This window comes from Dermacentor albipictus, chromosome 8 (assembly GCF_038994185.2).
Source record: "Dermacentor albipictus isolate Rhodes 1998 colony chromosome 8, USDA_Dalb.pri_finalv2, whole genome shotgun sequence".
NCBI classification, from domain to species: domain Eukaryota; kingdom Metazoa; phylum Arthropoda; class Arachnida; order Ixodida; family Ixodidae; genus Dermacentor; species Dermacentor albipictus.
This window is the reverse complement of record NC_091828.1, coordinates 62,958,769-62,982,193: the sequence shown is the minus strand read 5'-3', so window position 1 is coordinate 62,982,193 and position 23,425 is coordinate 62,958,769. Positions and strand designations below refer to the sequence as shown.

Here is a 23,425-nt window from a genome sequence, read left to right as displayed (position 1 = left end):
ATCAATATGAACAGTGCGCCATCTACTAGTACCGTCGCGAAGCCTGCGAATAATGTATGAAATGCTTGGCGCGCTGGTGCGTGTGCTGAGAAACGCATCATGCAGCATGTGGGCTCCTCTCTCGCACTTTCTTTCAGGACACGCTATGCCATCTAGTGGCGTTGTCGAAAAGTCCACGCGGGACCTCCTAGCAGTGCCTGCAACGGCTGAGAATTGTTCCCTCACTGGGTTCACAACCAGTGCCCTATATTCTGTGACCAAAGTTGGCGAACGCTTCATTGAAGAGCGAGACATACCCAATGCATTTATCCATGGCGCGGCTCACTAAATTGTTGGCGTGAAAGACGTTCATTGACAAGCGGCACCCAGTGCACTTGTGACGCACCTTGCTAAAGCATCGGGCCACTTGCAAGGTGCCACGTGTATTCCATTTTTCCCAGCATGGGAGAAATTTGAAAGGTTTCGGTAATCGTAGAGCTGGCTGGTGAAAACACAGCCGGGATCCTCTCCCGTTGCTATGCAGTAACTGCATGCTGCCTCCAATGGCTCCGCTGTTAAGTCCGCGAGTGGCACGGCTTCGATTCCGCTGAGTACGGGATGCTATATATATATATATATACATATACTCGTTTGCATATCGTGGGGGTGCGAGGACACACCTCTACATTTAACCACGCCTAGCACGTCACTTGAGCAGGAGGAGGTACAGCTGACCGGCAATATCCTGGCGGGACAAGAGTGTCTCCTCCAGCAAGTACCTCGAGCAGCCATGGTCAGTGGATTCCTGCAATGAGGACATCACCCACTCGACCTCAAGAGCAACGCACTATTTATTTGGACCATCGAGGTCGTTACTCTTGAGGTTGAGTGGGTGGTGTCCTCATTCCAGGAATCCACTGGCCATGGCTGCTCGACGTACTTGCTGGACGAGATATTCCTGTCCCGCCAGGGTATCGCCGGTCAGCTGTACCTCCCGCTGCTCAAATGACGCGCTAGGCGTCGTTAAGTGTTCAGGTTTGTCCCCGCACCCCCACGAGATGTGAACGACTGTAGGGCGTGCGTCGCCGCACCAGGGGCTGATGTCGCGATATGTATGTGGGCACATTTTGCTGCATCTGCGTCGGTTTGGGAATGTGTTGGTCTGAATAAGTCTGAGAGCTACTGCCTCTTGAGTGCTGATCTCTCTTTTAGGGGAAGGATAAATCCTGCGGTTGAGTCGCTGGATCTCGAGTCGGTCACAGCAATTGGATGGCACAGGCACGAAGGTGAAGGGATTGATGAGACGATTGGTTTTGCCCCACTCGGTTGATTAACACTCGAGCAAAGGCGTTCGCCCTTTTGTTGCCCTGCAGTCCCGCGTGGCCCGGCGTCCACGTGATTTGAAGTGATCCTTGCAGCCTCGGGCCTAGAATTTGAGCCGCGAGCAGCGGTGTTCGTGTGTTATAAGAGTTACGGCAGGCCTCTTGCGAGTCGGTAATGATATGAACTTTCCTACCTACCCTGTCTTGTTATTTTATTACTAGTGCCGCAGCTATGGTCTCAGCCGCAGCTGGGGTCTCTGCCCCGACGGAGGCCGCGAGAGTCAAGGAGTTGTCTCTCCCATTCACGGCGGCTACCGCGAAGAGGCCCCCTACAGGGTACGCCAAAACATCCACCTTCGTTACGTACGGGTCAACCTTCAATAGTCGGCGCTGTCGGTCAACGGGAGCCTCGCGTTGTCCTTCGTGGAGTTCATGGCTCATGTGCTTCGGTATGGGGTTCGTCTTCAAATCGTCTTCACACCTCTGAGCTCAGGTGGGAGTGATCGTAGCCCATCGAGGGAACGGAGCTCCGTTGCCGTTCCGGTCCGGTGGCGGACGGCTCTGCCCAGCGCCGTGTTCTATCATCTGGCTTTTTGCGAAGCCATAACCGCGTCCGACAGCTCAGCGAAAGTGTTGTAGATCCCGAGGGCCACTGACGTCTCGTTTGAGGCGGTGACAGGGAGACCCAGGGCCGTTTTGTACGCGCCTCTGACGATGGTCGCGTTTGTTTAGCGAGTGGTGGTGACACGGCATGCTATACGTTTGTCGATCACCTAAGCTTGGACAAAGCGAAGCGTGTCCTCTTCGCGCATTCCCTTGCGGATTGTTGTTATTCGGTTGATAATCCACGAGATCTGGTAGGTAGCGGACCTTAGGGTTTGGATGGTGTGGGAGGCTTTTAGGTTGCTCTGGATCCAGAAACCCAGAAGCCTAGTCTTATTGCTTTCCGTGATCTTCTCGTCCTCTAGATAGAGGTCGATAGCACCGGTCAACTTGTAGATTCATCCTCCGTGTACCCGCATCACCTCGGACTTCTCGGACATTCAATGCATCCCACTCACTGCCGAAAATCTCTCCACAGCCATCGCGGCCTCCTGAAGGGTCGCCGTGAGGAGGCCGCCTTCAGGAGGTTTTGAAACCTTGGCAATAGCAAAGTACGAAACGGCGCCTACCAAGGTGTCTGCAAGTGAGCCCAGTGAACGCGCGCTGTCGCGCGTCTTTGTGGATGCAAATCGCCATTCCTCGCGAGGTGCGGCACAGGCGCTAGGCGCGCGGACACGAGCTTGCATTCGTGCACACACACACACGCACACACACAAACACACACACACAAACACACACACACAAACACACACACACAGATTTCTATTGCAATGAAATCCTACTTTGGCTAAACTGGTTAGAAATAGGTCATATATTCTGTTTATGCAATCTTGGCAAAACTGCCCGGCAGGTGGCTACCTTAGCCTGACTAGTTTTCGACTATCTTAGCCTTCAAATGCATATTAGAAGACAACGGGTGTATATGGTAGTGAGCGGATGTGACGCCGATGCGAGCACGTGGTCTCCAAGATTTGAAGCGCACCGTGACGGCTTCTAATCGCGGAACTCATGCGAAGGACGCAGCTCGGAATGTGTTTTACAGTTCTGTTCCTTCTATACGATATCCGAAACTGCTCCGTTTAGGTGCTTAACAATTTCGTCGCACTTGACTTCTATGTATGTCTTATTTGTGTTATCAAATGAGACGCATTTCCATTACATTTTGGTTCAGTCATTTATTATAGTAAATGCACTAAGCAAGCAAGTGCTTATTACTGACGCGTAGCTCCAAAGTAACTGTTCACGCCAGCACTTGCCTTCCGTAAACCTCACGTGTGCGACACGGGTGACCTTGCACTGTTGACTTTACGCAAACCCATTTCATTAAATATGTTACTAAATTGTTTCCCCACTTTCAGTGACGCAGAAACACTTCTGTAAGTACAAGGTTTAATATCACTAGTTCTTACCTGAAGTGCATTTTGGCTAGTTAAAATAGTGGCGCTGAGGTGTTATCCAGTGGACTACCACAAAGCGGCGGATATTAGTTTGCGTTGTGTGTTAACATGACCAACCCTCCATAGGTCCATATATATATATATATATATATATATATATATATATATATATATATATATATATATATATATAATGGGGTCATTCCACGTCAAGTTTCCCAACCGCGTGGCGCTACACCGGTATCCATTTCTTTAAAAACATTGCAAGAAGAAGTCCACGTGTAAAGCATTAGTTGCACAGTATTTTCACACTATATTTTCAGGGGCCACAATCCTTTGCGTTTGAATTTCACAATACGGCGAAAATCCTCGTGGGAAGCACAATCTGCCGTTAATAAACCATCTGGCGCACGTTTTTCAAAATTTGCATTTTTGCGCAGTCTGAACATTTTCCTTTCATTAGGAAAGTTAAAAGAACTTCCTTTTTAACCACCTAGGTAAGGACGCGTAAAACATAGCTTTTTTGGGGAAATTTATCACAAGAAATGGAATAACCCTGCAATCTTTTCATAGAACTGTCCCTAGCATGCACTACCTTATAAAATATTATTTTCGGCTCTGTGCTGAGCAGAGGGCCTAAAATAAGTGCCTTAACATGACACATGTACTATTTTGGCCTATGTTTACAGGTCGCTAGCACACTAAGGTGGTCAAGTGAAAATATACGCATCAAAGTGGATACAATTGAGATTCAGAACTACTTTCGCCACAGAAATTTCAATCGAAGTAAATTGCGTTTTGACCCAGAAGCAATGTTTGTTTTTTGAATTTGAATGCCACTGTTGCAAGATTTTTGTTCGCGCTTCGACTTTTCAGCATATTGGTGCGGACTACAAACCAGGGTGTTGCAGATGGTGTTGTGTGCGGAGAGGAAATGAAAGCCGTGATCACCAGTAGCTTGTTAATAATTTAAATCCTGAATGTATGCTTACTTAAGATAGATCGACATTGCGAACTTCTGTGCTACTAGAAGTATAAAAAAGCGGCGGCCTAGTAAGAGCGGGCCACAAATCGTTTTGATGAGCATGAACTGGGGGCACTAATCACACGACACACGTTCAGTGACCGTGCAAGCAGCTAAAACCACGAATAAATTTGGTGAATAATATTGATAGGCAGGTTTATTGAGCATATTTCACTAGTTCCCTTACATGTCTCTAGTATTATTTCAGCTTCTACAGGCCTGATAGACCATAGACGACAAAGTTTCTGTTGGGACACGTGCTACGGGGTCTTTGTGATGTCAATTCTGAAGAAACGAATAGGTAGAGCTATTTATTATTCGGGACATTGTGGTACTTCAGTCAATAACACTGCTGTGTTTTTGGCTGTGTTTATATATATAGGGTGTCACGCATAACTTGAGCGACACTTTAGAAATATGCAAATTCTGCCTAGCTGGACGGAACCAAGGTAATCTTGTTTACCGTCGCTTGGACATACTCAGATATTGTTTTTATATTCCGCCTAATTCCATCATTAGTCGTAATAAATAATTCAACTTCTCAAATATTGCAATTAGATTAGAGGTTTCTATGAGAAAATTTTAGGCCAACATGAAAAACTGCTGATACAACTCTCTGTTGCTCAGTACGTGCTACATAAAATTATATTTCAACGCATGAATGAAGCCGGTGAATACATGCAGAGTGCCACGACTGCCAAGTGGCGCGGCAGTATCGCGTGCAGCAACAGACCAAAGGCGCATCTTCTTCATTGTTACAGTGGCCCTGGGACCGAAGCTCAGCCGTCCTGGCGATTCACGGTGTAGGTAGAATGATGGGGTCCTAATACTGTTTACGCCTGCTGAAATGGAGCGTGTTGCCACCACAATGCCGCAGGTCATGCTATGCTGTCACAGGTTCAACTACATAGTTGGCAGTGGAGACGGAATCTATGATGCGGTAGGGGACATCATAGGGCAATAAGTTTGGAGGATGGGCCAGGGCTGTCTGGCGGGATCCACAGTCACATAGAAAAGCCAGGTGGAAATGCTTTCCCCATGCAGGCCACTACCATGTGGCTGCTTTTTGCGACCCTGAGCTGTGGTCGTAACGTAACGGGCCTGATGGTGAGTCTTTCGCATATGGGGCTGCTTCAGGCACTAGTTCTCAATCGGATATGTCGGACTTATATGTGAACGACATTTTCAGTGCGCATGATGGCTCTTGTCCGTACAAAAGGAAGTCGAGTGAACCATGAAACCGAACCTGAATCCTCCAAACCCCGTTAACTCTGAGCATATAAGGCTTGAAAACATAAGATTCATGAAAAAGCAGACGTAGTTTATTAGGTAGCTGGAAACATGGCCTAGAATCTGCGGTTAGTGTACGACAATAGTCTCGGCATAAAAAACCTGAGCCTACAATCAACCTACGTGCCACGAATTCCAGAACGCCTGCCCTAAAAATTGACGTTGTGAATGACTTGGTCAGCGCGCATTAAGCAAGAAGCTTTTCTCTCAAACTCACATGTCGCTAACATGATATAGGTGTCGAACTATACCTTGAAATACATTGTAGGAGGAGTAGCCGAAGTTACGTCATCACATTCATCCCATGGTGATAACTTTAGTACGCTTTCATGGGCAATACGCCTGTGCTGCTTTATGCAGTTACCGGAATGGTAAATGTTCTAGTGTTGAAGGTGAAGGCGATGAAATGTCAGAAGCGCATCGGCTATGTTCTCCTCCGCATCTTCCCCAAAAAAGATCGCGCTTTCTCCAAAGCTGTTGTAAATAATAGTTCGTCTTTGCCGTCGTCGCGGTGCTAAAGGCGTCACTGTATCGTGAGTGTGCCGTTGAAGGCCTTAATACGATGCATTCAAAAGACTGTATTTTACTATCCTTCCGTTCGCAATGCTTCGCGTATATACACAACGTAATAAGTATGAACCAACGATCCCAGCAACACATAGGAATGAGCGTTATAGATGTGATTTCTTGCATTGCTCAACCCTGTAGTCGAACGCAAGCTTCTGACAACGAACACGCTTTATGCACGCTTGCGCCAAGCAAGCATGCAGCAACGCTCGTTGGTAGGCGTCAGTGGCAGATGATGCAGAGAAAATAGACTTGTGATCGTCTGCTATTACGTTTAAAAAATGCGAAAAAAATCAAGGGCACTTGGGTATTCTTACGTGGATGAATGCGATAGCACTGCGACGTCTCTCTGATGACGCCTCGGCCTCTTTAGCGTACTTGCGTGGACGTCCAAAGGAGCCAAGAGCAGCTACTGTCTGAGAAGCCGAATGTTCGTCCATTGGAGCTCACGGCAGAACTCACCGAAATCACCGCACTGCCTGGTAGTGCCGCGATAAGCGGCGCTTTATATAGACTGGCTACACAGTTGCCGCTTCCTTGCAATTCAGCTTATGCAACCATACCATTCACTGGGAGACGATTGGAGCGAGCGCAATGCGCGAAGGCGAGCTCTCTGGTTCTTTTCTTTCTTTCCCCCGCACTGTCGCCGCCACCGCCGCCGCGTCTGCGCCATCTGGTGGTTCTTCAAAGAAGCCAGTGGCTCACGCGGCGCGCGCCCCCCGTTGATTGGCGGAAACCACGTGACTTTTTGTACTCTCTCCGGCCATTCCGCCAGATTTTCTGCTTCATGAGCCATATAATGCTCTCGCATTATTAAACGTGAACATGAAATCTGCCTGAAAATCGTAATCGCGGTCGTATTTTTGAGCGACCCGTTTTATTTTCACCTTCCATCATTCGTAACGCCGAGTCATTTGTTCCGGCGATAATAGTCGTGCGCCTTGGGAACCTTAAGTTAAAAATCAATACAGGGGCTTTACGTGGCCAATGCCACGCCATAATTATGAGGCACGCGGTTTTCGAGTTTCGCGGGTAATAATTTGGAAAACCAGGTTCTAGGGGTGTGTCCCAGATGCTCTGGAGTTCCGCTGCTGAACTCAGAGACATGAGTGCGATCACGTTGCGGCGGCCGCATCCTGATGGGAGCAGAATGCGAAAAAGCTTGGCCATTGATTTTTAACAAGGGAAATGAATTGCAGGAACTCAAAATTATCATGGACTAGTTCATCTCTACGGCATGTCTCATAATTATATCGTGGTTTTCATACGTTATCCGCGAGGAGCCATCGTGCTAGTTGGACAGAAATGTCCATTGCCAAGCCCGGCATGGCGAAAGCGGTGGCATGAAAATCACAGCGGCCTACTCGGCAGCGTCTCCACTAGATTCTATGGCAGTCGGCCGAGGTATCATGACGTCACGGATCGAAGTGCACGGGCCTTGTGCTTTCTAGGCGGCTTTGGCAAAGCGTCTCACTACATTGGTATGGCCACGTAGAGTGCGTAACTTGAAGAACCTCTCAGCTACGTACAACTGGACATTATTGGCTTCGCATTGAAAGATCATGAGCGTTAAGGTGTTCTCGGACTTTCTTAACTAATCAATAGGCCTTGTAATAGCCATACTATAGGCCAGATTGTGGCCTAATGTGTTGTAAATGATGGGTAAATATTTATGATGTAGTAAATGTTTTTGCTATAGAGTTATAGAAAAATTAGGCTTGACTATGACGTAAATTGAAATTCATGTTTTTACACAAAATATATCATCACCAGCATCATTTATTGGCCCTTAAAACCCCTGAAAGGGGCATTAAATAAAGGTGGGTGGGAGGGCGGAACATCGAACCCAACAACGTAGGTCACTGTCAAATATTGTCACAATTAGTGATCAGCAGGATATACACAGAAAAAAATAAAGTACAAAAATGCCTTAAAATAAGCATTAACAAGTAAGCAAACAGCAACAGCAATGTAAACAGAGGCAAACAGAAGCAGACAAGAAAGAGGGGAATTACGATCAGTCAGTTATAGTTCTTACTTTGTTAGGACACGCTTTGTTATCACAAGGACTTACAGTAAATGCGTACCGTTACATTTACAGATAAATATGATAGCTTTTTATTTGCTGACGTAATGGTAAACAATGGAAATATTGTTTCCCAAGAAGTTGCGTTCCGGAGTGCTTTTTCTCACTTGAGAGTGAGGCCGCTTCATAGAGACGCGAATGCTATGGGAAACCGAAAAGGCATAAGACCAGCTATTCAAATGTCTTTTGGCATCCAGCGCTACCGATCGCCTACGCATCAAATATAGCTGCTCGGATTCTTCAGTTGCATACGGTTGGCACCATTCGACACGATGTTGCCTTGTTATCTATGCATTATGATTTGTGTTGTACTCGCTCGCACTTCCACGGTTGTTTGGGGTGGGCGCTTTTGTGTTTATCATTCTAAGCATATGTACGCAGCCGAGCCTGCATGCAGTGATGCATGAAGGCCTGTGAAAATGAAAACTTTCCTACACCGCTAGACAACTGCGTGCTTTTAGACTGTTGAATGCAAGTAGTCTGCTGATTAGCAGTTATGCCACATAACTACGCGGCTCTTTCTGCTTCTTGTAGCGTATGTTTTCTTTAATGTGCGAGCATTAGAACGTTCATTCGAACAAAAAATCGGAGGACGCTTAAGAGGAAGTTTTAGCTCGGGTGCTCCTCTGTAAATGCACATAAAAGGAGGATTAATATTTCTCGGTAACAACTAAACCAAATCTTAAGAGGTTTTGTTCCATTTGAAAGAAAAACTGAATATGTAGTGAATGCTGGTTTAGGATGCATGATTTAGATCGCCAATGTTTCACTAAATTGTGTCAAAATTTCTAAAATTTCAGAAAGCGAAACTGTCAAGTTTAGAAATCTGTAACTCGGCAACGAAGAATGATATCACAGTTATGTCAACTAAATTTAATAGCACATATGATCCGAAGTAAATAAACATGCTACATATGAATCTGAAAAAATATACTAATATTGAAGTACAGCTTTTGCAGAACCGCTGTACAGAACGTAACAAATTCACGCAAGATATAAAATGACATACTAAATTTGGCCGCTTTCAGTTATTTATTGGATGCCGTTTGTAGAACCACTTAGCAATAGATACACAGTTGCGAGTAAGCACTGTCCTTGTTAGCTGCTCTATCGTCTTTGTCATTTCATCTGCTAAAAATCTGCCCGAATATCAAGTTGATACTTTCACAGCGAAGTTCTTAAGCCTAGTTCTTCGATGGTTCTGCGGCGGTGTGGAGAAGGCGGAAAAAGGCCTACGTAGCGAATGGCGGCCTGAGCTGCCACGCTCAGTATGAAATGTCAAAGCCAGCAACGCAGCCTATCTTGAAGCCCCGAAGTGGCCGCATGGCCAGAGCATCGATGAGAATGCGCAGCTGGTTATGACTTATGAGTTAAAGCAAACGAAAGCCGGCAGACCGGTGCTACGAGGCTGTTGGAATGGACAGGCAGACGCTTATACAGACACCAACGATGGTACAGCCACGGCGCCGCATGCGGGCACATGCTTAGAATATAATGGTTATTATAGAAATATGATGCTAAAATATAGTTACGCGCTTGAAAAGCTTACGTTTATAGCGAAGGAATTTCACAGTTGTGGGAGTTTGGCGAAGCTCTGGGTAGGTCGGAGGCGCTTGCAAAACAGGCCCCTATAGAGTGACGATGAGTGTGATAAGTGCCATGCATGGCCTCGGTTTTTTTTTTTCGGCTGTGCTAGTTTGCTCAATTCGGCATAAAACTTAGTAGTTATGTTTTTTTTAGGGGGGGGGGAGGTAGGGGTGGCTGAGATAAGGGTTTGTTTGTCAATGTTACGCGAACAATACTTGGCTCAATCACGACAATTGAGATTGATTGTCCGGCGTGTTAGTACATATTTTGAGGGTAGCGAGCATCTGTCTTGCATCCCTCCTTGCACCCGTCAATTTCGTGTACGTCCATTCTCTCAAGTAATTTCTTCTTCCCCGGGAACTGAACCTAAAAACGGGAACATTCTTGCAGGCTCTTCTGATTACACGAATAACAGATTACAGGCATCAGCAATAATTTTGTTCGGCTTAATTGCGCCAAAACATGGCAAAAATGAACTCAACATTTCGGGAAACACGATTTAAGAGCGCTAAATAGACACGCTAGGGTGAAACACACAGAAACACAGAGCACCATATGTACACTAGAGATTGAGTCGTGCATTGAAATTTCTCACCCGTGGCCTTCAAAGACTGATTTGCATTCTGCTTTATTGAAGTCATCGAGCCTACAAGAAAACCAAGCACTACGAGTAAGTAAATGCGAGCAATTGCCAATCCCTTATACTTCGATGACGTAGTTCCCGTTCCTGTGTTTTGTTCTTAAGCTGGTATGGATCGTACAAAATGAGCAAAAAGTATATCGGTTAACAACTGGTGGGAGGAGTGCGGGAAGTGTAAAGGTTTACCTTTCCATAGCGAATTGTGACAGTAGTGGCACCTTCCAGCACAACAATGGCATTTCTCTCTCATATTAGGTGTAAGTTTTGCGACAGTGTGTCCGGAGTGCTTTGTATGCGCGCTTTCTCATTTCAGCACAGAAAACATGGCTAACGTTACAGTTTCAACATCCACGCTGCCTAGCGCTGAATCAGTTCATTTCAGATACGTGGAGGAAGCACCTATTGTGTCAAGATCCATTTCTACTTGCATTTCATTGTTCTACTTGGAAATGTTGGAGCCCTTCTATTGGTGGTATTGATATCCAACGCAAGCGCGCACATTCCTTGTCGGCATATTGAGTCGAGGTAAGACCACGTGCCTCCTTTCTTTGTGCACGAGTAGCTTCTATGCGGCCAAGTCAATGGACTGTTATTGTAAGGTTATAATAGACTCGTAAGTGCTTAATTATATTGACCTCTATAAGGTTCTGCAGGCTGTAAGGGGGAAAGCGCAATACGCTTGTGACGTTGTCCTGTGGCGAGATGAGCGCAATATTTTTTTGTTTAAGGTGTTTCTGTGGACTGTGACGAAGCTGACCATTGTCTCATTCCTGAAATCTTTGTAATTTTGCGAATGTATCAAGCCACTGTTAAAATGGTGCTAGCTCAATGCCTCTACAATCACAGGAGGGGTATTGATCTTTCTAGGCGCTCGTCCATCTTCGTTAAAAAATTATGCTGCAAGAGTTTTTTTTCCCGTTTTTTTTCTCTCTTTTTCATTCCACGGTAGCTGTTGTAGGATAGCAAACTAACGCTACCACTATTCTTGTTATAACGGCTTCTCTCTTTCTTTCGTTGCTGAAGAGCCCGTAAACATTTGGCCGGTTTTACTATACCGTATACATTTACATTATTGCATATAGTGGGCGCTATAACGTAAAACTATTCCAAACTTTTCTATTCCAATTTTGCTATCAGCCCTCCGCGATTGGCGAAAAACTTTTTCCGACCCCCCCCCCCCCCACTTCACCTGTCTGTCACGCGACGTCACGAAAACCGCAATACCTCCCCATCTGACATGATGTGCACACACTGACTACGCATGATTTGACAGAAAAAAGAAAAACAGTTATTTCTGATTCGACACCTTTTCGCCATTAGCCCTCGGCTATTGGTAAAAAGTTTTCGGGCTGCACCCACTTCACCTGCCTGTCGCGCGACGTCAGAAAACCGCACGAACTCACCGCGTCAAAGTGACGTGTACGCGATAAAGATGCATCAATATGTCGAACAAAACTGAACTTTTTTCGGAATAGCCGCAGGCTGCCCCATTTCGAAAGCAATAAAAGATGGCTGCCGCCGATCGCTGAGACGCTGGCTGTTTGCACCTGCCAGAGAGCATGGGTGTATTTGCGTATAATAAAAGTTCCTGCGGGACCGTGTAACGTTTTCAAGCACTTTCGGCACGTTTACTACCTCATTCTGCCAACTCTACTTTGCTGAAGGTCAGTTTTAGCGTCTTTCTTAAGCTTCCGTTACATGCCGCCGTGATTTTCGACCAGCCACCACAAGCTGAGAAAGGGAAAGCCGACCAATCGCAGACACCGCCACCACCCTCTTCATCCTGTTATCGATTTTCAGTGCACTGGCTCTGCCCCAGTGAATTCCTGTCCACCTGAGCGTTCTCCTCGCCTTTTGTCAGCCAATTAGATACGACAAGCCGCTCAGTGTAAGCAATGTTATTCGTTTTTCAAGCAAACAAAAGTGACCTCCTATGAACGAGGAGAGCATTTGATTGGTCTGTTCAGACAACCCTGTGGGTGACCGCCCGGTGCTTGCGTCGCTGGTTACGCAAATTTGACGTCAGGAAATTGGAATAGAAACATATTGGAATAGTTTTACGTTATAGGGCCCAGTGTGTGGGTTCTATGCTGTAGTTAGTACAACCAATTCGATTAAGTGTCAAATTTTCATCTTTCCTTGTGCATGAGAGTTAAATACTTATAAATGTAGCATAGATACTGTCATAGTGCTGCCGTGGAAATTGCTTCCTCTGACGAGCATGCGCCAGCTGACAGGATCATCGCGGCATCGTCAAGCAACCTTCAAGATCCGACGCCCTATGTGCACCAGGCGTGTCATCTCATCAACTCGGTGACATCATCGAACACTGGCGAATTCAAGTATAAATACCGGAGCCTGTTGGAAGATTCTTTCAGTGGGCTTGGTGACACCGCTGGCAGACGGATGCTTATCCCAATTCTTTTTGTCCAGGTTGGTGACAAATATTTAATTTCTTCTATTAGAGACGATTCAGTCACATTGACGGTGTTGCCAAGCCCCCAGTGTTTGCTCTGTTTATTGTTTGATTGCGTGCATGTGGTCAGATTGTTGCTAGTAACCTCCGGCGATGTAGAACTAAACCCTGGTCCTTCTGATTCTGAGTCCGAAACGCACTTAAACAGTGAATTATTGAAAAAAATTTTGAAAGAGCAAACCAAGCCAAATAAGACTCTAGTCGCACTGACTACAAACTTGAAACAGGTTGAATCAACGGTCGAAGGTATTCAAGCTAAGATTACAACTATTGAGCAAGAACTTTGCCGAATCGAGAAAAGCGAGCAAAGGTTGGAAAAGTGTGATGAAGCTTGCAGAAACGCTACCAAACTAGTTCTTGAGTTAACTGCAAAGGTCGAAGACCTCGAAAATAGAAGTCGGCGCAACAACATTTTGGTTTATGGCGTAAAAGAAAAAGAGGGAGAAGACTCAAAAGAACTGGAACGGAAAGTAAACGAAGAAATTTTCAAGAACGTCCTGGGTGTTGAAATCAATTCCATAGAGCGCATCCACAGAATTGGCGCCAAAAACACACAGCGTCCGCGTCCTATCATTCTGAGGTTTTATAACTACATCGACAAAACTAAGGTTCTGTCTTCGTGCTTCAAATTAAAAGGTACGGAAATAGCCATTTCGGAGGACTTTTCTAAAAAGATTCGCGATATACGTGCGAAATTATGGCGGTCTGCCGCTGAAGCAAAGGACAGTGGTTCTAAAGTTTCACTAGTTTTTGATAAGCTGAAAGCCGATGGCAAGCTGTATGTATGGGACACACTTAGAAATTGCAGAGTAGAGTTATCCCAATCCACTGCGTCTGCGAAATCCCAACAGTTGCCTTCTCAGTCCACTCGTGCGACCACCCGTCAGAGAGCTAAGAAATGACAAGTGTCTAGCAAGACGCTCCGGCTTGTTTCACTCAATGCACGCAGCGTTCTTAATAAGGTACAGTTACTTGAAGATGTAATTTTGACTTATCAGCCACATGTTTTAGTGATTACAGAAACCTGGCTACATTCAGATGTGCAAAATAGTGAAATAGTTCCATCTTCCTACACACTAATACGTAGAGACAGAGGATCACGTGGTGGCGGAGTTGCAATTGCGATAAAAAACAACATTAAATTTACTCGCTTAGATGGTATCAACAATCACGAAAGCATATGGTGCAAATTGAAATTTTTCGATAAGAATATAACTTTGGGTGGTGTCTATCGTCCTCCGAATGCTCCCCCTGAGTATATAGAAGCACTATATGATTACTTGCTGCGAAATACCAATTCACGCTCAAACATCCTTATCACTGGCGATTTCAACTTACCCGGCATTAATTGGTCCAGTCTTTCCCACGACGGCAAGGATTCTAAAAATGCTGAGCCTCTACTACTAACTGCGTTTACCTTTTCCTTAAACCAACTTGTTTCCGAAACTACCAGGATTTCCAATTCTTCTTCTATTCTTGACCTTGCGTTTGCAAGCAGTTCGCTCCCAAACTGCTCTGTTAGTATCAGAGATGGGATATCTGATCATAAGTTACTCGTGTTAACATGTCCTATTTCTGGCTCACGATCACCCGTCAAGCCTTCTGACATTTTTATCAGGGACTACACGCACGCGGATGACAATGCAGTAGTCAGCTATATGGAATCCATGTTCCCATATTTTAATGAAATAAGAGATGTCAAGGAGCTATGGTCATGTTTTAAAGAAATGATATTTCATTGTGAGCGCAGTTATGCGCCTTTAAAAAAGAAACGTGTCAACAGGGACTACCCATGGATGAATCGTGATTTGATTCATCTAAAACGCAAGATTAAACGCTGTCGCAAACGTGGTGACAAACAGCAGCTTCCAAGTCTTGTACAAACATTTCAGGAAAAAGTGCACGCAGCAAGAAACCAATTTTTTTCCTGCACTCTGTCCTCTTTCATGTTAGAACAACCCAAAAAATTTTGGCGTTATTTGTCTAAAGATAAAAGCGGTATCACAGAAATAAAAGAATCGGGCGTAATCATCGATGACCCCTCCATAATTTCTGAAAAATTCAACGCATTCTTCCAGTCCGTTTTCACGCTGACGGCGTCACACGCACATTTGCCATTTTATGCACTTCTTGAACCGATGCCTGAAGTAAACTTAAGCAAAGAGGGCATTCTTCACCTTTTGCGTACACTGGATATAAAAAAATCACCCGGTCCTGACGAAATATCAAACGTGTTTCTTAACAGATATGCGACCTGGGTAGCAGAGTATTTGTATAAAATATATACAGTCTCGTTAGAATCTTGTGTGATACCCGATGACTGGCGCTCCGCAAGGATAGTCCCAATTCACAAGACTGGATCACCATTAGAATTAAACAACTACAGACCAGTTTCCCTAACATCCACAATTTGTAAGATGTTAGAACATATTATATTTAAGGCGATTATGATACATCTAGAAAATAACCAACTGCTTCATGACAATCAACATGGCTTTAGGTCCGGTCTGTCCACTGCAACTCAGCTAGCCGAGATAACCGATGATTTCGTAAATTCCCTAAATTTGAAGGGTCAGATTGACGCAGTGTTTTTAGACTTTTCAAAAGCGTTCGACGTTGTTCCACATGATGATTTAGTAACGAAACTGCATGCTATTGGTATTGAAGACAACATTGTTCGCTGGATAGCAGGTTACTTAGCTTCAAGGAAACAATACGTGGCCGTTAACGACTGCATCTCTGATACACTAGATGTACACTCAGGAGTACCACAGGGGTCGGTGCTCGGTCCATTGTTGTTTCTGGTCTATATCAACGACATCTATTTTTCAGTGCAACCTCCTGTAAAGATCCGACTGTTTGCGGACGATTGTGTCCTTTATTCCAGCATAAATCAACACGCTGATCAAGTCAGACTAAATGATGCATTGCAATCAATCAGTGCATGGTGTGATAAATGGGGCTTGAAACTCAATACTTCGAAAACGGCAAGCATAACATTTAGTAACAAAAAAGAACCTTTACAATTTGCTTACACCATTAAAAATGCCTATATTAAAAAAACTAACCAGGTGAAGTATTTGGGTGTTACACTCACAAGTAATTTGAGTTGGGAACCTCATATAGATAATGTTTGCAGTAACGCACTGAAAAAGCTGGCATTTTTAAAACGAAAACTACGTCATGCGTCACCTGCTGTAAAGTTAACAGCATACAAAGCTCTCATTAGGCCAAAATTAGAATATGCGGACCTAATCTGGAGTCCGTATCAGCAATATTTAATTAAAAAAATAGAAAGGGTGCAGAACATGGCATTGAGGTTCATTTATTCTACCTATTCGCGCTTCTCCAGCGTGTCAGTTCTTCGAGACAAAGCGAAGCTGAAAAAACTCGATCATCGCAGAATGGTATCCAGATTAAAATTTATTTATCAGCTTTACCATGGTCACTTTAACATACAGCGCGAACGTCACATAACCGAGCCGCCAATACGCTTTGCCCGTACACAACACAACAAAAGAGTTAGGCAACCATTCAGTCACCTTAGCATGCATCAATACTCCCTGTTTCCTCATGCTATTTCATTGTGGAATAAATTACCACAAGAAATAGTTAGTGCTAATACCACACAATCGTTTGTTCATCTTGCGAATGGTTTTTCTTTTGATTAATAGCATGCACATAGGGAAAGAAATTAATTAATCATTGTCTGTGTTTTGTAATAAATTAGGTGAACATGCTGAATTGAGTGACCTGTTGTGTGTACATGGTTTGTCAGTACTTGTTGTTGAGTTGCAAACTACAACTGTTGTTCCTATATCGTATTCATGTTCATAGGTCTAAATTTCAAAGGCTGATGTTCCTGTATATTATATTCTATATATCTTTATTATTGTTCTGTATTCTGTTTTTTTTGTTATTATTTCTAGCCTTGTTTGTTACTATTGATGTAACCACTCCTGCTTGGACCCGAATAGGGCCTGCAGTATTTGTAAATAAAATAAATAAATAAATAAATAGTGCGATACTGCGAGTAATCTTTATCGAAATAGTGTTGCATACACACTAAAAGATCACGCAGGTTCATTGATCAGCTAGAAGATGGAAGCCCATCATGAGTATTAACACCAGCTTGTCAAGATAAGGAAAAAAACAATGATGTCAAATGCGAAGAACATATTTCAAGCTACCCATGATACCTGTTATATTAGTAAATGTAGGTGGGCAAGTTTTGTATGTTTTTTGTCAGGTGACATTATGTGAAGTGCCGCCTTAACGTTTTACTGCATCACCGGTCTCCATATTCAAAGAGTTATTCGTAGTCGCTAGCTTGAAAAATAGTTGGAAAAGCTGTTAGGGTTGCGTCCTTTTCCTTTGGTATCTTTTCTTCCACATGTCTTGGAACATACCCACTCACGAAGTGTAACGAATTATAAATATGGAACCCATTTCTCAAGAACAGGGATATAAAAAGTGTTGAAAGGAAGGTAGTACGTTCCACTCTCACACTTGTTCTCTTTGAAACAGAGTTTTCTTTAGCTAGCCCACCGCGGTTGCACAACTGTTGGTGGTCGGTTGGTACCTCGCCTGGTAGTAACGAAGAAGCAAAATTATATAACAACGAAATAACAAAAGAAATGTCCACAAGATGAACTCAGCCAGGCTCCCTGTGCTCTGATTTAGGATAATAATCCCGTAATAAATTATTTAGGTTTAATATCAGCTCACGCCAAGCATTCAATCAAACAGATGTCTCAATCGAAGAGCGCAGAATATTCAACGGCTTCTTTGATTTAAATTTTCCTTTGTGCAGCTTACGACACTCTTTGGCAGCTGAATATACGTCTCCAGGGTTACACTTAGATGACAGTAAATATCCTTTGCTGTAGGAAGAGTGCCAGTGACTGGACCTCTGCCCTGTTCAAGAAAACATTGAATTAAGACATAAAGGCCGTAAAAATATGTTGCTGTAACTTCAATTGTTTGTAAAATTGAGGCCACACATCTCTTATGTTGGAATACCGCATGATAGTGAGTGGTTCCTTTGATTTTGTTATTTTTCTGTTTTTCCGCTGCCCCATTTTTGGCCCATGGGGTATGTGTCAATGTGTTTGTGCAATGTTGCCCAAACCTCCAGGAGGGATGCGTTTTAATGCTGTATCGCAGTATCAAATGTGTTTACTTAGGTGGCATATACTTTGTCCAAGTGGCTTGCATTACACCATGATTTCAACGACAAGGACCATGCACCGTATTCTTTCTCATGACACTGCTGCGTCGACGTCCGATGGTATGCAAGCGCCTTATTTAGTGCGTTCATTTTGACATAACTTGTGAACGGTGTGGCGCGTTGTGTGGGGATATTGGATTGCACAAAGTTGCAACGTTCGAAGGTTGTAAACATCAACATGGCGTGAGGTGCATCATCATCCTGCATCTTCCACTGCATGACAAGGACCTCTCCCAGCGATCTCCGATTACGCTTGTCTTGCGTAGGCTGATTCCAAATTGCTCCTGCAAATTTCACAATTTCATCACTTAACCTCGGACGCTATAGCGTAAAATTATTCCAAACTTTTCTATTCCAATTCTGAAATTAGGCCTTCACGATTGGGAAAAGATACGTCGGGCCACCCCAACATCGCTGGTGCGTTACGCGACGCCACAAAAACGGTGATTACTACCCATCTGATATAACGCCTGAACAATGGTTATGTACGAAAAGACGAAGGAAAAAAAATACATATTTCTCATTCGATGCATATTTCCTGTTAGCCGTCTGCTATTGGTTAAAAGGATTCTGGCTTCGCCCACTTTAGCTGTTTGTAACGCGCCGTCACAAAACCGCAAAAACTCACCGCGTAAATGTGACCTGTAAGTGCGAAAGATGCATTAATATGCCGAATAAAGCTTACTTTTTTCAGCGTAGTCGGATACTGCCCAATACTGCCCGATACTGCCCAAATTACGATAAACATAATGATATAAATGACGTAAACATGAACGGTGTACACAAATTCATTACAGAGATGAGAAACTGCTAAATGTGCAGTACGCGCCAAAGAAGGAACTGTTTCAATAAGGCGTTGTTTCACATTGACTTTCAAACGTTCATTGGCTGTGCACATTGTCGTGCATCTTTTTGCAGTGCTGTGGCACCAAGATAAGAAACGTACAAGCTTCCACATATAAGAAACGTGGCTCATAAGAACAGCAGGCCTTTATGCTTAGAAATTTTAATAGTCATTTTGAAAGGGCCGCAAAAGAAAAGTGTGAACTTATAGGTTAAGTAGAGAACAGCCACTGCCAGCAAGTGTATATATATATATATATATATATATATATATATATATATATATATATATATATATATATATATATATATATATATATATATATATACATGACAAATAATTCACGGCATTGCGAATCATTTAATAGCGTATGAAGCATTTAGAGAAGCTCTAGTAAGGGGAAAGTGGAGATCAATGTTATTACAATTTATAGACTACGCCGACCAGGCCCATAACCGTGTTTTATAAAAATCTGTAGGGATTTCAAAGTCACGAGGGTAAATGAGGGTGAAGTCATGGCACATCGCCAAATGGGCCAAAGTTGTGTAACACGCCGAGGATAGGACGAAACGAAATTCTCTGAAGTGAAAACGACTTTGTCATCACCAATCTAGGTGAGGCAATCATTTGTTTCCAGAAACAGAAAAGTACAAGTGTCGTCCTCAAACAGTCAACAGCGCAACTTTGCTACATTATGTTGACGAATGATTCCAGAGCAAAACGGGTAAGTGCATACATATGTAGCAGTGAACGGTAGCTATAGTTCCGGACGATAATGCATGAGCTAGGTTGAAATAGTCCCAAACGTTTCGTACGCTACTCCAGTTATCCACTACTTACGAGTTTAAGGGTTATGCGAAATCCGGAGAGCCTTCCTTGGCAGCCTGCCCAACTTTGTGCAGCTTAACCGGCAGTTTGGTCTAGCTGGCGCCATCGACTACTGTGCGAAGACTTTTACGAAACTTTGCATATGCATGGTAGGAAGGAAAAAATTCGCTCAACGTTTATTGGCGCCAATGATGTTGTGGTTGATGTTGATGAAACACGTTTCATATGATGCATTTCGGTGTCTATGTAGGTTTCGTAGTAGCTTATTCACATAGACATATCTTGTTTAACTCTGTTTTTGTGTTCCTTACAGATGAACCATTTCTGCTATGTATATGTTTCTGCTTCGTTGCCTGTTTCATTACGGAATCAACCACATATTATCGACACATGAAAAGAAAACCGGTGTTCTTGACTTGATCCTGGTGACCAGCTCCTACGGACGAAAAATAATACAACACCGCTCTGTGTAATGTAATGGTGTCTAATGATAGACTGATCAGAAATTATTCCTTGCGTAAGTAGGTAGTCTTGAAGAAAGGGGCAGTGAAAAATATCACGTCTTAGCAAATGTATTTTTTTGCAAGGTGGCATTGCATATATAATTCATCTCGCTACCTCACAAAGTTAAAGCGCCTACCTTTAGGATTTTACACAAAGCTTTTGAGCAAGGCCCTGTCTGCCAAACCGATCCCAAGCTACAACAAAAAAAAAGAATCGCCCTTAAAGCGTAGCCTGTAGCGTGTCTTAAGGTGCGCGAACTTGTTCTGTTAATAATAACATGGCACCTAATCACACTTCTATCGATGCAAGGTATTATATTCGCATCCCTGATTCCATAAAGCGGCATGCTGGGGTGTACAATAAGCTGCTTACTGTTGCATTGGGGGATTAGTGATGCTTGCAGTTGAATGAAAGGTGCACATCAAATGTCATGGTCTTGTGTGGCAGTGGCTTGCACTCCTAGATCTTCATCTAGTATGCATACACGAATACACAAAAATTTTGATGCAAGGGTGGCTCTCGCTATTGCACCATGTTATAGCATCGCGTGCTTGATGCAGAAGATGCGGCATATAGGCTACCACTGGCGGGAAGCGTCATTTTCCTGCAGTTTCATATTCCTTACAATATTTAACGTTGATTTCACGTTTGCCAGAGTAGTTGCTTTTTCTTGTCACAAAACTCCCACTTTAGCTTAAATAGAGCCAGCGCTGGCCACTGTAGCATTTGTTGTGATGGCCGGCGAAAGTGTATACTGACAGAATATCGGTTACAGTTCAGTTCATGCCCCGTGTATGTCTGTTTGTATGTGGTCAGTGGTTATCAGCTTGTGGTTGTTAAAGCATCAACAAAGATTGTCCTTCATGGCACCACGCAGGGGCCGTCGACAAGTGCCATTGTGAAAGATGACGTCATCATAAAAAGGCATCGACATCTATAGGGCTGCTGGTTGGGATGAAAGTAGGCAGTTGAAAGTGCACGGATGAAAGTAGGTAGTCGCGATGACGCCCCACTTGTTCACGATCTTGAGGTGGGAATACAAGAAAGGAGGTCGTGTTGAATGCGAAATAATGGATGGTGGAATGTTACTTGGATGAAAGAGATGATTCAGAAACATTGCTGGCCGTTTTCTTTCATGTCATGGATCCCAGCTACCGATGTACCATTCGGTGAAGTGATAGAGGTCAGGCCAGACAGAGCAACGCCTGACTTCATCATAAGTGCAGTTGACACTTAGATTTCCGGCTGTTGCCTCATCATACAGAGGGCAGGTCATCGCAAATATCTCCACACAACGAGAACGCGTTTAGAGCAGTCGTGTGTGCAGCCATCGTGATGGCAACTCACGTAGAGACAGGGTTTGGATGTTGGAGAGCTCAAGCGCTGAATGTTGGGACGTGAAACCAATTCGCGGGATGGGAGCTGACAAACATAGAAGACGCAGACGTGAGTGGGTGGGTCGATGACGTCGCGGAGTTGCCCGGGATGCCGAAGCAGGTAATCGGCGTCCCTATGAAACTTAGTGGACATGTACACGACCGAAAACGAGTATTCCTGTAGGCTGAGAGCTCCATGACGAAGGCGGCCTGTGGGATCTTTGAGCGGAGAAAGCCAGCGTGTGGCGCGAATGTCATTTATGACGGTAAATGTGTGGCCTGACAGATTGAGATGAAATTTATCGACAGCCTAGTCAATAGCAGGGTACTCGTCTTTAGGGATCCCTCCTCCGGTGCGGATCGAAGGAAGCTATCGCAGGCAAAAAAAGAAGTCAAGATTTGCCGCATTCTTTAAAACTTTTTCAGCAATCGTATTGAAAGCATAGAGCAGCAATTACTGGTTCTTATCAGTATTTTGTGGTAGAGAACACATTCATTCGGCACATGCTGAAGTCACGGTTCTGCTGTGTCTACGAAATACGCCCCAAAAGGCAACGCTAAACAAGTATTGCGTTATTACGTAGGATCGAAATCCGCCTACATTCCTCACACCATTCACTGAAACTCTTTCTCGACATGCTGCGCGTATTCTTACGAAGAAAGAGTGTCGGAAGCAGTTCACGCTTGAGGTAATTATAATAAACACCCTCGGGAATGTTTCGCAAGATTGCGGCTTGGTGCTATATTCATAACCGGGAGAGTGCGTTGCCATATACAAATTATCACGCAGAGTACACATTAAGAAATGCAGCTGCTACTGTTCTACACAAAAAGGTGATAATTAAATGACAATCACCACCATGATGATGTACATTGTGTCATCTCTCTTGCGGTTTCTTTTCAGGGTAACAAGCCGAACACCATTGTAATGTTCAAGCTACATGAGGCAACTTTTTCCGCTATCACATGCACGTGCGCCTTACCCGATGAAGAAATCACGTATCCCTCCAGCTTCTACTTTCATCTGTGCATATGATTGAGGAAAATCCAAAATGCAATGGCAATATGTAATGTTGATCTCATTGAATTTCCTAAGTAGTGAATAAACACGTGCAATAAATATAACAATGACATGTCGATTTATACCCCATTGCTTGATCTCAAATGACAAAAGTATATCAAAAGTACTAGAGTTCACACATGCACATTAGGAAAGTTGGCATTTACATCTTAACGCCGTACTAGCATGTGCAGCAGCATTTCATGCAATCTCAGTGTTCGTGACTGGTACTTTTGCTATACGCAAAAAATATATTTGCCTTTTAAATGTCGCTTACATTATTTCAGCGCTTGTAATGCACTACTGTTCCTTCAAGCCGGTATGACGCTTTTGAATGTAACGCATAAATTTCCACTCTGTGCACCATCAGGCTGACGCATCGCTGAAGTTCAGTCACTATGCCGTGGCGCTGATAAGCACGTGATTGGGAATTAGATCCCGGATGCGAAAATCCGTGTAACACGCATTGGGGGCACGTTACGCGAACGCATGCGAAGTACACCACCACGGCATGCCTCCTAATGAGATCTTGAACTAAAAGATCAATTCGAGTTACATTGATAATCAGTGTTTACTCGTCCGTGTACCATTTTTGTAAGTAGCACAGCTGAT

At 44.0% G+C, this 23,425-nt stretch overlaps 1 protein-coding gene across 16 annotated transcripts in view; it reads left to right on the top strand.

Moving 5' to 3' along the window:
• LOC135921781 (uncharacterized) overlaps positions 1-22,777 on the top strand; it is a 60,914-nt gene extending 38,137 nt beyond the window's left edge. The window contains exons 7-12 of one of the 16 annotated variants that reach the window (XR_010570623.1): positions 3,263-3,280; positions 5,087-5,128; positions 10,493-10,525; positions 10,878-11,020; positions 12,726-12,928; positions 20,187-20,310. Coding sequence is in view for 4 of the 16 variants with exons in the window: in XM_065456097.2 (XP_065312169.1) it covers positions 3,263-3,280; positions 5,087-5,128; positions 10,493-10,525; positions 20,187-20,293 (200 nt within the window). In the remaining 12 variants the exon portion in view is untranslated. Of the gene's footprint in view, positions 1-3,262; positions 3,281-5,086; positions 5,129-10,492; positions 11,021-12,725; positions 12,929-18,157; positions 18,566-20,186; positions 21,246-22,657 lie in introns of those variants that run through there. The other 15 variants (XR_010570626.1, XR_010570625.1, XR_010570622.1 and 12 more) reach the window with 15 other exon arrangements.
• Positions 22,778-23,425: the final 648 nt, after the last annotated feature.